This window comes from Labeo rohita, chromosome 14, assembly GCF_022985175.1.
Source record: "Labeo rohita strain BAU-BD-2019 chromosome 14, IGBB_LRoh.1.0, whole genome shotgun sequence".
NCBI lineage: Eukaryota > Metazoa > Chordata > Actinopteri > Cypriniformes > Cyprinidae > Labeo > Labeo rohita.
Genome location: NC_066882.1, coordinates 9,006,217 through 9,021,352, shown reverse-complemented (window position 1 = coordinate 9,021,352; position 15,136 = coordinate 9,006,217). Strand labels below are relative to the sequence as shown.

The window sequence follows — 15,136 nt, the reverse complement described above, 5'->3', positions numbered from 1 at the left end:
AATATTTTGTAACCTCATAAATGTCTTTATTGTCACTTTTGATCAATTTAATGCACTTTAATGAATAAAAGTATTACTTTCTTTTAAAAAGTTACGGCCTCAAACCTTTTAACTTAAGTGTATGTTAATATGTACTTGTGAATGGTAAATGAAAAATTTACCATTCACAACTTCAAAGATATTTTACTTTTCTATGGAAATTGTGATTGGTATATTTCTATCTTATAATTTATGGAATATTCCACATTTATCAACCAAACCAACTAATTTTGCTCAATTCAAACTGAAGGTTATATGTATACTCGATGTACAAAAGACTTGAGAAGAACACTGACCCTCTTGCATCTGTATTACATTTTATTTCATTATTTAAGCTGTATTTTTAATTTTAAACTATATATTTTATGCACATAGATAGCTAGCTTATTATTTTGTAGTGAACCTTTTAACTTCAATTTAACAATTGAAGATTCAACGAATAGATTCAACGTAACTTGAGTTTATGTTTTTTTGGGCCAAGACTGCCATCTGCTGGTCATTTATTGGTACAGTCAATTTATATGAAAGAACCTATTATTTGGTAGAAAGAGAAATCAAATGGTTCTTTGAAAATAAATTGCTGTTTGCGACCCTGGACCACAAAACCAGTCATAAGTAGCATATTTGTAGCAATAGCCAGTAATAGATTGTATGATTGTCGATTTTACTTTTATGCCAAAAATCATTAGGAAGTAAAGATCATGTTCCATGAAGATGTAAATTTCCTACCATAAAACTTAATTTTTGATTAAAAATATGCATTGCTAAAGAATGTTCTCAATATTTTGAAATATTGTCCTAACACACAATACATCATTGGAAAGCTTATTTATTCAGCTTTCAGGTGCTGTATTAATCTCAGTTTTCAAAAAATGTACCTTTATGACTGGTTTTGTGGTCCAGGGTTACATTTACCAATAAATTTCTATTTGTTTCATAATGAACATTCATTATGAAACAAAGCTATATATATGTTATTATATTAGACGTTGTTCTGATATAATTAGGGCAGACTAATAGCGATACATTTTGTGTGTTGGATATTTTGAGAAGCACAAATGTAAAAAATGATGTAAAAAATTATTATGTTCATAATTTTATCCTGATTTATCCTTGATTGGGATAATATGGAATAATATGTCTACATTCATCTCTCCTGCAACAGGGGCAAATATTGTGCAAAAACGTATCTTTATTTGGTTCTGACAAAATGGCTTTACAAAAGTCTGCTTTCATACGTAGTACAGCGATTGTTTTTCACAGTCAAAGACTAAGAGAAATGTAGCCTATGTAATGATATGATGTGTCCAGTGTTGGGGGTAACGCATTACAAGTAACGCAAGTTACGTAATAATATTACTTTTTTCAAGTAACTAGTAAAGTAACGCATTACTTTTGAATGTCTAAAAAAAGTTACTTTTTCAAATAAGTAACGCCAGTTACTTTTTCCCCATTTATTGATTGACAAGTCTCCTGTCGGGAAACTGGGAGTAAACATGATGTTACTGTATTCTAGACTAAATGTGAACATGCATTAACTCATCTCACTGACAAAAAACAGATTCAGTATTCCTCAAAATGAAGAAAAACAGTGAAATGCAAACTCAGAATATGACACAACCCCACAATAATTAAATATGTTAAATAATACAAATATCCTTTATGTATTTAATCCCATTTCATTAACCAGTGTCTCTGCTGCTGACCTTCAATGATGCAATTCAACCATACTAATAAGCAAAAATTACTTTAGATAAATTAACATTTGTGCTTCATTTTTTTTTTTTTTTTTTTTTTTTATAGCTGAAGAGTGATCTTCTCCTGCATGAATGTACTTTTCTTTCAGCCTGAGGTGAATTCATTTCACTTTTGGTGTAAAAGGGCTTTTACATTAGAATTGTTTTATATTAAAAACAAAGAAGCAAGTCCTGCCCAGATTTAAAAAGTAATGCAAAATTAACATAATTGAATTGAATTGAATGCCTTTTATTGTCACTGTACACATATACAATATACATTATATACATGTACGATGAGATTAAGAGCATCTCACTACTCAGTGCAACATGTAAGAAATATATTTACAATACAACATAACAATAGATAAAGTTACAGTAAATAACTATAGTAGTGCAAATAGGGGATAGAGGGGGGGTAGAATGAGATGGAATAAACAGTTTCTATAATAGCGCGAGAGAGATTTACAATGAAATTGCACAGCAATTGTAAAAGTTATTGCAGATTGATAAATATATTCAAGGTAGATATTCACATTCAGCTATCAAAATAATATTGCACAATGAAATATATAATGCATAAGTCCAGAGTAACTCAAGTCAGACCGTGTATATGTATAATAACGCATTACTTTCCATAAAAAGTAACTAAGTAACATAATTAGTTACTTTTTCAGGGAGTAACGCAAAATTGTAATGCATTACTTTTAAAAGTAACTTCTATTCTACTGATCTATTCATGCATTTGATTTATATTGGCCCCTAAAGCAAAAAAGAAATTTGCACATTAAATTTGTTTGTGGCTCTGTAAGAAACACGATACGGATTGTGGCATTGCTTTCCATCTATAGCTGTGTATGGATTGATTTTGCATGCAACCAAACTTGCTCTTGCACTAACCACACCCCGCCTTACACCAAAATATCCACCAATGCGACTGGCCGCTGAATGACAAGTCGCGCTGCAGCTGGATGACTGTATGATAAACAAAACCGTTAGAGTGTTCATTTTCACACGTTTCTTATTTCTCCTTTAGCTGCTGGAGAAGAAAATCGTTTTTCTTATGAAGTATGGCCACAGTCAAAAAGGACGACCGACTGACAAGTTCTCAAAGTTTACTGTGCGTCGGCTTTGCCGGGGTTTTTAGCAAAACTGTCACGTCGCCTCTGGAAGTCGTGAAGATTTTGAATCAAATAGGAACATTTCACTGTAAACGGGGCTTCACGCACAGCTTTGTTTTTATTTGTCAGAATGAGGGGCTTCGAGCATTCTGGAAGGGTAATATGGTTTCCTGTCTACGGTTGTTTCCCTACAGTGCCATACATTTAGCAACTTACAAAAAGTAAGTATTAGATTTTTTAAATGTTTAATAATCAATGCTTGATGGTTAACATTTATGCCTGATGTACGTAGCGGTGATTTGTGCAATTCATAAGATATGATAAACTTATCGATCAGCTGTGATGGTAAACAAAGACAACAGGAAGTTGACGTGTTAGCTGGATGTTTAAAAGTAGAAGATGAAAAGGAATGAATTACACATGTATTATATATTAACACGTGAGGACGCATTTAAACATGCTTAAGAAGTTACACTTGCAATCGTTAAAAAATATATATAGTTTCAGTTTCCTCTTTTCTTTTATTAGCTTAGCTTGTATTGTACAGCAGGGGGTTTACATTAGTTCAACGTGACGTAACACATCACGCCTTCAGTTCTTGACCAATCACGTAGCTCAGAAAACCAGTACGATGATAGCGTCATCCTATGGGCGTGGCTTCATTTATGTGCATTCATAAATGCCCATTTCAGCTGTTGTGTTTCCATGGTTATAAACTATGCACTAGCAACGCCCACTAGAGGCTGGTCTTAGAGGTACTTTATTGTTATGCGGGTCACGTGTATTTTCACATGCTGCAGGGGGTGAACGGAAACACCGGAAACAGTTTTAGAAAGACTCGTACATGGTGTTCCAGTATTCCAGGAAAAAGAGTGGAGGGTGTATGAACACACTGTTCCTGTGAAAAGATATGTGTGTACCTCTCAAATGCAGGCTTGTGTGCTGATTACTAAAATTTTGATTATTAAAGGATACCATTTTCTTATACTGATGCTATTAATACTATATTAACCTATAATGAAATCTATGGAATTATTATATCTAAATATAATAACACAAAATAAGTAATTACTGTTTTGAAAATAGACATGACCAGTTTGTATACAAGATGTCGAATTAGATATTAAACACGTATTCATTCATATTTATTGAAAGGCGAAGAGAAACCAGTTTGTGACTTGTGTAAGAATTTTTTGGATGTAAAACATATATTAATAGAATGTCTAATTTGAAATTATATTAGACCATGTTTTTACTCAGAAAATACATTTGAAAAAAACATTTTTAAATTGAAAAGAAATTAAAACTTAAATTGAAAGATTCTATGTGATTTTTATCAGTACTTTTGTTGTTACTTGTATGTTTTTGTATCTTGCTTCTTAAGAAAATGCTTTTAATTGGTAAAGGATGTATTAAAATGATATGGTTAATGTTGCCATGAATATAGCCATTGTTGCTGATATGGTGTTAAAACACAAATAAATAAATATAATAACACAAAATAATAGCACATAACAATTATACAATTATAAATTTTATATTTAACAGATGAAGTTCAGATTTGGGCTATTTTTCAAATTATTTATGTATTTTAGAACCAAAGTAGTCAGCCTTTTATATATATACACAATACAGTCAACAGTAATATTGTTAAACATTAATAAAATGTAAATAAGCAGTTTTCTATTTTAATATATTTTAAAATTTAATTTATTTGTGATGGCAAATCTGAATTTTCAGCAGCTGATACTCTGGTGTTCAGTGTCACATGATCCTTCAGAAATCATTTTGATTATCTTTTCACAAATAAATGCAACATAAAAATAAACAATAATAATAATAGAAAAACAGATGTCTTTTTCCATTAAGGTTACACTACATAGCTACAAGTTATATACACTACCAGTCAAAAGTTTTTGAACAGTAAGATTTTTAGTGTTTTTAAATACGTCTTTTCTGCTCATCAAGCCTGTATTTATTTGGACCAAAGTTGTTACAGCAAAAAATGTAAACTTTTTGAAACATTTTTACTATTTAAAATAACTGTTTTCTATTTGAATATGTTTTAAAATGTAATTGATTCCTGTGATTTCAAAGCTGAAATTTTAGCATCATTACTCCAGTCTTATGGTCCTTCAGAAATCATTCTAATATTCTGATTTGCTTGTTTTTTTTTTTTTTTTTTTTTTTTTTTTTTTTTTTTCAAAAAACATGTATTATTATTAATATGTTGAAAACAACTGAGTAATTTTTTTTTCAGGATTATTTGATGAATTTATAATGTTCTTTTGTAACATTATAGATGCATTTATCATCACTTTTGATCAATTTAAGGCATCCTTGCTAAATAAAAGTATTAATGATTTCTGAAGGATCATGTGACACTGAAGACTGGAGTAATGATGCTGAAAATGTAGCTTTGATCACAGGAATAAATTAAATATTCAAATAGAAAACAGTTATTTTAAATAGTAAAAATATTTCACAATTTTACTGTTTTTGCTGTACTTTGGATCAAATGCAGGCTTGATGAGCAGAAGAGACTTCTTTAAAAACAATAAAAATCTTACTGTTCAAAAACTCTTGACTGGTAGTGTAGTTATTAAAAGTTTAGGTTGAAGTTAGATAATTAGGTTTTAAATATCAGTTAGATATATCTGGTAGATATGACTGGATCTCTAAACTTGTCAAAAATGCTTTATACTCTCAGGGTTCTGTGGGAATAATATTCTGCTATATTGCAATATCACAACTATCAATTTCATTCTATTTTTGGCAGTATTGTCCACCTTCATATTGATGAACTGGGTGAGATCTCACAATGGAGAGCCATAGTAGCCGGTGGGCTGGCAGGCATATCTGCCGCATTAGCGACATATCCACTGGAGGTGGTTGAAACCAGACTTATTGCTCAAAATTGCCAAGAACCAACGTACAGAGGCTTGCTGCATTCCCTCTCCATCATTTACAGAAATGAAGGACTGCAGACTCTCTACCGGGGCTTTTCCCTCACAGTGTTAGGTTTGCATTTTGCATTTGTAATCCTTGTTTAAAAAATACTCAGAATAATCAAATTAAGCTAAACCAATATTTAAAAACATCAAAGCCAAGCTCATAATATTGTAATTAATAATATTACTTCAGTTCTGGATCTCAACTCACAAGTTAATGGAAGTTAATGTTTGGTTTACTGTGGGATAGGTGCCGTTCCCTTCTCCGTTGGCTGCTATGCGGTGTACGTCAACTTGGATAAGCTTTGGCAGGAGCGTCATGTTCGCTTTACGTCTTTACAGAACTTCATCAATGGCTGTCTTGCAGCAGGAGTCGCTCAGACGCTCTCCTTCCCCTTTGAAACTGTTAAAAAGAAGATGCAGGTGAGATTCTTTGAAACATACTGCTGTTGTATTTCACCACAAGGGGGCACAATACTACCAGTGTCACATACTTAAGTCTCTCTCTAAATTTGTTCAATTTCAAATTCATACCTTTTTAACCTGTGACCCCTAAATTTATGTTAAGAATGCAACATTAAAATGTTTTAAAGAAACATGAATTGAACTTTGCAACAGGTCACACAGAACAATGCAGGACACCATTATGAAGGACACAAGGCTCTGCAGCAGCTGAGAATGTACATAGTGTCCAGCGTCTGCCTATGCCAAAGATAAATTGTCTAAAGATAGCTGACCTTTCACACATAATACACCTAATGACATATGTGATCTGCTTCCTATATGTTTTGTTTTGCTAACCTAGAAACAAAAAGTACTGCATCTTCCTTTTATTAAATTTCACAGTCAGGAATAAACCTTCCAAAGCTGCTAAATGTTCTGACACTTTCAGTTTGGTGCTAAACAAAGTCTCTATAGACATAGTCAACACAGCCCACAGGACAAACATCAAGAGGGTTTAAGGATAGATAAGCGTAGGAGAATGTGGTACAGTAGGGCAATCAGTTTTATGTAACTTATTCTTGTCTTAAGGAATTCCATGCAAGTATGCAGTTACTTCCTAATGATCAGGAATATTTCTCCAATCTTTACTCTAGGCCCAGAGTCCTCTTTTGCCCCACTGTGGAGGAGTTGATGTCCATTTTAATGGAATGATAGACTGCTTCAGACAGGTCATCAAAAACAAGGGCGTCATGGCTCTTTGGAGTGGCCTTACAGCCAACATGGTGAAGGTGATGTGTGTTTTATATATGCTTGCGTGGTGACCGAGATAAAAATAACCTAAGCACTGTATGTTTTCTATGTAAATAGTCCTACGACTAACAGGGTTGTATTGTAACATATTTCTTCAACAACAGTCTGCATCTTGCATTATATGAAACTAATACGACAAACTAAGTTTCTTGCGCTGCCACTTCATGAAATAACATGCGTAAATATTTTAATTGGTGTTTGTGGAAACACCTTACATAAATAATGCATTTTAACTTCCTTGTTGCTGATATTCTGTTTTATTTTAACATTACAGATCGTCCCATATTTCGGCCTGCTTTTCAGTTGCTTTGAGATGTGTAAGCAAGTCTGCCTTTACCGGAATGGCTACATAATTTCTCCGCTAAGCTACAAGCTGAAACCAGGCGTGGACCAGAGCCTGGGCCCATATGAACTGCAGGAGTTTAGGCGCTACCTGAGAAACAGAAAATCACACGAAGCACAGAGTTCATCCATAGGAAACCGTTGGTAACTCATCTAAGACTCATCAGTAATAAACAGAACTCTGAGAGTATAAGGTGTTTCTACTGCTGGAAGGCATGATGTGTTATTCACAGTTGTACCTCTTAATGTATTTAACTTCCGCTAGGCTATTTTACAGATTCTGCACATGCATACTTGAATCATACAGTACCTCAAATGGATCAGACTCGCCCTTAAATGAAAGTTGTGCACCTAAGAGACAGTATTAATGGTGCTCTTTCATTGCAATGTTATGACATTTATTGCTTTTATCTTTACACTTCACTGAAGGTGTGTTTTAAAAAAACGTGGAAATGTAAAACCTGTTTTAATCACTTCTCAGGAAATATGTTGAACATCATTTCAACAGTTTAGAGCAATGCCTTTGTCAAACAAAGTATTAGTCTTTTACTGGATTTAGCTCTTGGGCCTTTTAAAGGCCTTCTGTTATTTATAAACCACATGCATTTAAGGTCACATTGTGGTGCGATTTTTGCATTGGCACATTTGATCATATATGGCAGTATGATTTTGAATCTGCATTGTAATGTAATATATATATATCCTGCTCATCTGTAACCCATTAACCACTGATTATGATTCAGCTGTCGAGATTTGTTTACTAAAAGTGTATTTCAGTTTTTCATTGCGATACGTGGCACATATTAAGATTAAATCTTGAAGCACATTGTAAAAATGATGAAGTGTAAGCAATAAATGTATCTTAGTGCATTATAACTGTGTTATACTTGTCAGATGTGACCCTGGACCACAAAACCAGTTTTAAGTAGCACGGGTATATTTGTAGCAATAGCCAAAAATACATTGTATGGGTCAAATTGATCCATTTTTCTTTTATGCCAAAAATCATTAGGATATAATATGTTCCATGAAGATATTTTATACATTTCCTACTGTAAATATACCAAAACTTAATTTTTGAGTTGTTATATGCATTGCTTCAAACTTCATTTGGACAACTTTAAAGGTGATTTTCTCCGTATTTTGATTTTTTTTTTTGCACCCTCAGATTACAGATTTTCAAATAGGTGCGTTTATGCCAAATATTGTCCTATCCTAACAAACCATACATCAATTGAAAGCTTATTTATTCAGCTTTAGATGATGTATAAATCTCAATTTCATCTGGTTTTGTGGTCCAGGGTCACATGTTTTTATTCCCTGTGTAATAGTACTGTATAATACAGAACAAAATTGAATTGCATTAGTTGATATAGTACTGATGTAGACACTATTGATTTTGTATTGCGTTGTGTAGTCACATGCTCCCAGATGGGTCACTTGCTTTGCCACAGTCAAAAGTCATGTGAAGGACTTTGCACTGACATGTTGGCCCTTTTTCTCTTACACATATGCCCTTGGAGATCATTAACTAAAGACAGGGAGCGATCTGGCTAGTGACAAACATGCATGCCTTGTCACCTTGGAGAACTACTACTTGGTTTGACAGCTGAAAGGAAAAACTGGACAATCCTGATTCTCCTGCTGTATTGTCAGTGTGCATCAAAACAAAGACAACGTGTTGCGTTTTAAATATGACGAATCATGAATTATTAACTGCATGGACAGTTTTGTTTTAAAAACTTCCTGTTGTCATTTACGCTTTCCACCTTGAGAAGGCTTAAGGTTACCTTTCTAACTTTGAGCCATTCATCTCCGTCATCATAAAAACGCCCCGCCTACTGGAATCTGTGACGTTTAGGCGACAGTCCAATCAGATCACAGAAGCGTCGGTGCGTTTCCTCTCGCGAGACGAACCTTTTAAAAATCTCTTCTCAACTTTTCATTCGGCCATTTCGAATCAGCCGGCATTCCACGCTAGTCCTGCGGCAGAGCGGGATTGACCTCTTCAAGCTACACCTCTCCAAGAACACCCGACAATGAGTGAGACCGCCATCTCCTTCGCCAAGGACTTCTTGGCCGGTGGTATTGCCGCTGCTATCTCGAAAACCGCCGTGGCCCCCATCGAGAGAGTCAAACTGCTGCTTCAGGTAAATATACGCAGTTTTATTAGCGGGATTATATAATCCCAGATTTTTAAGAAACTAGATTACATAATGGACTAAAATGTGATTACAACCAGCACAATGCAATACTAAAGGAGTTTACGCTTCAAATAACGAGCATTTTCATATTTTAATCTGCGATTTTTTTTAATTAACGCTAGCTTTGTTTAATTGATCATTGAATGAATAGCGCCTAACAAAACCGGGAATGTCTTGACTAAATGAGAATCTTAATCCTTGTGTGACTAAAGGCTGTTTTAGTCGTTTAAAACCGAGTTAGTCGTTAAATAATTCGTTAGATCGACTAGGCCTTAAGTGCTCCGTAACCTTTACCAACCCACCCCTAAAGGAACAACCTGAGAAATGCCTCAGCCGCTTACCAACGAGAGGCCAAACGAATGGAATTTAACAAAGATGAATGAATTGCTGCTTTAGTAGGGATTTAGAAATGCGTATTTCTATTTCTTTTAAAACACTTTCGCGAAACGCGGTAAACCAGCATCCTCAGATCCGCCAAGGTCGTGAGAAGGGGAGGCCTGTGAATAGCTAGGCCTTTATTGCTAGCTTGAAAGCTAACGCTCGCCTCAGAGAAGACGAAGTCCTAGGTATTGTTTAAGAGGACACGTTGTTTTACGGGCGTGTCATATACTAACATTTTAACTCCGCGTCGGATATTTCTAGTTTTCACACCGTTTTACAACTTTTCAGTTGTTTTTGCAGAGAATTTCGGTCAGTTTGATTGGAAACCGCCTACCGGAAGATATCGCGTATTTTACTCATTGCCGGCTTTTGTCGTTTAGCATAATCACGTGTTCGTAGTTCCTCCTTGGGTTTGTTCTTGAACCATTTTTCACTCAATTGCATTTTAGTTGCTGAACTTTTGTAATCTTGGAGGCTTGAACTCATCAATTTCAATCACTGCTTTCCATTGTATTGTGTGCATTCATTGATTTCCTTCTGTGTTTACAGGTGCAACATGCTAGCAAACAGATTACAGCAGATAAGCAGTACAAGGGCATTATTGACTGCGTGGTGCGTATTCCCAAGGAGCAAGGTTTCCTGTCGTTCTGGAGAGGAAACTTGGCAAACGTCATCAGATACTTCCCCACCCAGGCCCTCAACTTTGCTTTCAAGGACAAGTACAAGAAGGTCTTCCTTGATGGTGTAGACAAGCGCACCCAGTTCTGGAGATACTTCGCTGGTAACCTGGCCTCAGGTGGTGCTGCTGGTGCCACATCCCTCTGCTTCGTCTACCCCCTCGACTTCGCCAGAACCCGTCTGGCCGCCGACGTCGGCAAGGCTGGAGCAGAAAGAGAGTTCACCGGCCTGGGTAACTGCTTGGTGAAGATTTTCAGGTCTGATGGCCTCAGAGGTCTGTACCAGGGCTTCAATGTGTCCGTGCAGGGTATCATCATTTACAGAGCTGCCTACTTCGGCATCTATGACACAGCCAAGGGTGAGTCCACGTTACACTCGAAGTAGCATCGTCAATATGTGCCGTTGATGCATTCACTACATCTGCTTTTTTGTATGTATGTAGGTATGCTGCCCGATCCCAAGAACACCCACATTGTTGTCAGCTGGATGATCGCTCAGACTGTGACCGCTGTTGCTGGTCTCGCATCCTATCCATTCGACACAGTCCGTCGTCGTATGATGATGCAGTCTGGACGCAAAGGAGGTCAGTTACCACTTCTAAGACCACTTTCCAGTACAAGCTGACAAGTTAAAAGCAGTGGATTGATCTTTTTTTTTTTTATTTTGTTGCAGCCGACATCATGTACAGCGGAACAATTGACTGCTGGAGGAAGATCGCACGTGATGAAGGTGGCAAGGCTTTCTTCAAGGGCGCCTGGTCCAATGTTCTCAGAGGCATGGGTGGTGCCTTTGTGCTGGTCTTGTATGATGAGCTGAAGAAGGTCATTTAAGCGTTTCCTGTCCACCATTCAATGTGAGATGTTTAACTGTAACATATCTTGTACATTTGGAAGGACTCTCAAATTCCGCCTTATTTATAGGGACCAACTAGTATGTCAGTACTAGTTGTACTGGGGGAAATTGTTTTTGCGGTTTTCTTTTGCCCCTGTTTATCTTATTTTTTCGTTTGTTCCCCTCACCATACTGTCATTCCCGGAACGAAAGCGCAAGAATGCCAGGTACTAAAATCTACCTGTTTTCCAGCCGGTCTGTTTTTAGTCAATGCAGCATCAATAAAGACCCACTGAATGAACCTACACCATAACTACTTGTTGTTTTTTGTTTCTACTATTTATATCTTGCGTTACAGGTGTTGTGATTCAGTCGTTTGGATGGCTTCCGCCCTGTTCTTAAATTCAAACAAACTCTGTCCCCACCCTTTAAAAACATGAACTAGCAGAATGATTCATGGATAGAAATCCCTCCAAGGCCTTTGTTTCTTTTGTTTGTTTGTTTTTTATAGCTTAGAGAGTCTTGGATTTTGAGAAATTGGTGTAAATTTATACATTGTATTAACACAAATCACAAGTCACCTTTAAACTGCACGGCAGAGAGTTGTCACTTGGAAGTGTCCGAGTGTTTATTCAGAGGCTAGACTTCTCACATGCCTTTTAAACATGTTCCTGAGTGTCAGGCAGTATTTTATTTTCTTAAGATGCAACCTCATACCCTGTTGGCCCTCCAGAGTTGTACTTGAGTCTGAGCCAAGGACAGCTGAGGGGACACTTGTGCCCCTCAATGTAATTCAGTCCTGCAAGACGTGGAGACTTTTGGAGCCCTACGTTGGAGTATCATCTTCAATTGTGCATCTGCATTTTTGCATTTGTGACCCTGGATGACAAAACCAGTCATAAGTAGCATATTTGTAATAATAGCCAACAATACATTGTCTTGGCCCATTATTTTTTTTTTTTTTTTTTTCCTTTTATGCCAAAAATCATTTGGATATTAAGTGAAGATCATGTTCCGTGAAGATATATATCTTCGTAAATGTATCAATTTCATTTTTGATTAGTAATATACATGGCTAAGAAGTTCATTTGGACAACTTTAAAGGTGATTTTTCTCAATATTTCTATTTTTTTTGCACTCTCAGTTTTCAATAATTGTATCTCAGCCAAATATTGTCCTGTCTTAAACCATACATCAATAGAAAGCTTATTTTGCTTTCAGATCATGCATGAATCTCCATTTCAAAGAAATTGATCCTTATGACTGGTTTTGTGGTGATTTGGAGATTCCTTACTCAACTCTTGACTGGCTGAAGCCTCAAATATCTTTGCAAATCAAGTTGAGTGTATGAGAAGAATCCAATGAAAGATATCGAAGGGAAAAAATGGCTTAATCTTGGGCTTCTGTCCATGTGTTGCAGGTGACCCGATAACATTTAAGAGGCATGAATGAAATACTTAAGATTTGTAACCACTGCAAAGCTAATGGCTCTCCTCCAGTGTAATCCAGTATGTTGGAAAAGGCAGCCTGTGCGTGCCCTCTTACGCTAAAAACCTTGCTGACCTCTTAGCAGGCATCAAGCTAGTCGTAAATTAGCACGCTAATCTGTCCTTGCATCACCTTCACTTCAAGCATGGCTAGTTCCTGAGTATGGTATTACAGGATGTTCAGCAGGGATAAATAGTGGATGGTGGTGATAATACAATCTGGACATCATGGCCTCCTGATTGGGTTCAGTGAATTGTTGAAAGAACTCCTTTGAAAATGCTTTCATTATATACTTAAACTGTTCGTGATAAAGCTCTTTTTGACTGCTTGACACCCTATACTATCACAGCTATACATGTATCATTAATAAATCATTTGGGATTAAATTAGTTTTATTTGGCAACATTAGTATCACGACTCATAAACAACGATATGAAGCGTGCACATCGTATAAACTCTTTCCTAACTGCTAGATGAGAACTATGTCAAGTTCAGTAGAACACATTACAAAATTTCTCTAATTCTTCGTGTTACATGCGTTAATAGAATGAGCCGATTACACAAGAGTCAGACTTGTTCTGACACCCTGGCTGAACGTGACGTAATCCTGGGAAGGCGGTTCAAACTCGCGCTGGCTGGCATGTCAGGCAGCCGCTACTCGCAGATCACATGACTTGTACAGGTTCAGTCATAGGGTTCTATTTTTACGAGTTTAATCTCTGACCGGCATTGGCTGGGTGCTCTACTCCATCATGTGATTGTAGAGGTTTAATCATATGCCTGCTGCCTGAATGAACCTGTACAGGAATCCATCAGCGAACTGGATCGCGGATTTTGCTAAAGAAGAAGGATCTACACAACCTAGCAGTGATGAAGCTTTTAATTTATATCAGTTACTCGAATCAGTTCACAAATAGATTCATTCATCTATCACTTATTCGTTCAGTGGTTCTTTCTGTAGACTTAAAGATTACACCAATAGGTGGCAGAGTTGTGTTTTGTGAATGTGTCACTGAATTGAAATGAAATCGAAACAATCGTGCACCACTTCTCCAATCACCTGGACACTCAAACTACGGAGAAAGACAACAGTCTATATGGGCCATTCTACAGAATTGGTCCAAACTGCTGTCCCACAACCAAAAAACACGTTAAAAACTATGCAAATGTTAGATGTTTACTAAGATCCTTCTATTACCTATTGAAACCCACAATAATATTTTAAATATTAGTTAGCTTAATATATATATACTACTCACAATAAGTTAGAGATATTGTTATTTACATGAGTGCTTTTCCTATTTGCTCTGAATTTTAATGAAATAAGTAAAAGTTCCCTTTGATATTACTAATAATGTATGAGAAGAAACACCATTTTCATTAGTTTAATATTTATTACCCCCAAAATTTAGACAATAACAAGGATAGCCCCAAATAATAAAAACTGACAATGTCAGTAGCGGGTGTTTCCACCATGTGCCGCAATGACTAGCCTCATGATGTTGTTCTGAGGCAATGCGTTCTGCCAGGTCACGTGGGGGTGGGGTACGATCATCCAGTCTCTGCTTTAACTGGTCCCAGACGTGCTCTATGCGGTTCAGGTCAGGGGACATTGATGGCCATACCATATGAGGCACTCCAACTTCCTAAAGTCGAGCTGTGACAATTCTGCCACGATGTGGTGGAGCATTATCATCCATGAACAGAAAGTTGGGGGTGTGCTGGTGGAATTGGGGGATGATGATGGGTTCTATGATGTCTCTTAGGTAAGAACGTGCAGTGACTGAGCCATGTACAATAACCAAATCTGTTTTGCGCTGACTGGTGATGCCTGCCCAGACTGTTGCACCTCCTCTACCAAAGCAAACCCTGGGGACCATGTTGACCTCAGCGTATCACTCACCTCGCCTTCTCCAGCAACGCTGACGACCATCATTTCTGTGCAAGGTGACCCGACACTCATCAGTGAACAGGACGGTAGACCACTGCTGCATTGTCCAGGTCACATGGTCTTGTGCAACGTTCATGGTGGCGTCTTGGTGTCAGTGGAGTCACCTGCAACGGTCGTCTGGCATTCAAGCCAAAGCGGTGGAGTCGGTTGCGAATGGTTT

The 15,136-nt window shown here is 36.7% G+C and overlaps 2 protein-coding genes across 2 annotated transcripts; both read left to right on the top strand.

Annotated features, from left to right (window-relative positions):
• Nucleotides 1–2,707: 2,707 nt before the first annotated feature.
• slc25a43 (solute carrier family 25 member 43) lies at nt 2,708–9,581 on the top strand. The gene is made up of 5 exons (XM_051127508.1): nt 2,708–3,117; nt 5,676–5,917; nt 6,098–6,270; nt 6,945–7,079; nt 7,376–9,581. The coding sequence occupies exons 1-5, from the start codon at nt 2,846–2,848 to the stop codon at nt 7,589–7,591; spliced, it is 1,038 nt and encodes a 345-aa protein (XP_050983465.1). The 5' UTR covers nt 2,708–2,845; the 3' UTR covers nt 7,592–9,581.
• On the top strand, nt 9,450–11,844 carry slc25a5 (solute carrier family 25 member 5). The gene is made up of 4 exons (XM_051127509.1): nt 9,450–9,593; nt 10,578–11,064; nt 11,149–11,289; nt 11,379–11,844. Exons 1-4 carry the CDS (start codon nt 9,483–9,485, stop codon nt 11,534–11,536), a joined length of 897 nt encoding a protein of 298 aa, XP_050983466.1. The 5' UTR covers nt 9,450–9,482; the 3' UTR covers nt 11,537–11,844.
• The last annotated feature ends 3,292 nt before the right edge of the window (nt 11,845–15,136 follow it).

Coding starts and splice junctions, on each gene's coding strand:
- slc25a43 (XM_051127508.1), top strand. CDS start 2,846: ATGGCCACAGTCAAAAAGGACGACCGACTGACAAGTTCTCAAAGTTTA. Junction 3,118..5,675: donor CATTTAGCAACTTACAAAAA/GTAAGTATTAGA, acceptor TATTTTTGGCAG/TATTGTCCACCTTCATATTG. Junction 7,080..7,375: donor TTACAGCCAACATGGTGAAG/GTGATGTGTGTT, acceptor TTAACATTACAG/ATCGTCCCATATTTCGGCCT.
- slc25a5 (XM_051127509.1), top strand. CDS start 9,483: ATGAGTGAGACCGCCATCTCCTTCGCCAAGGACTTCTTGGCCGGTGGT. Junction 9,594..10,577: donor GAGTCAAACTGCTGCTTCAG/GTAAATATACGC, acceptor CTGTGTTTACAG/GTGCAACATGCTAGCAAACA. Junction 11,065..11,148: donor CATCTATGACACAGCCAAGG/GTGAGTCCACGT, acceptor GTATGTATGTAG/GTATGCTGCCCGATCCCAAG.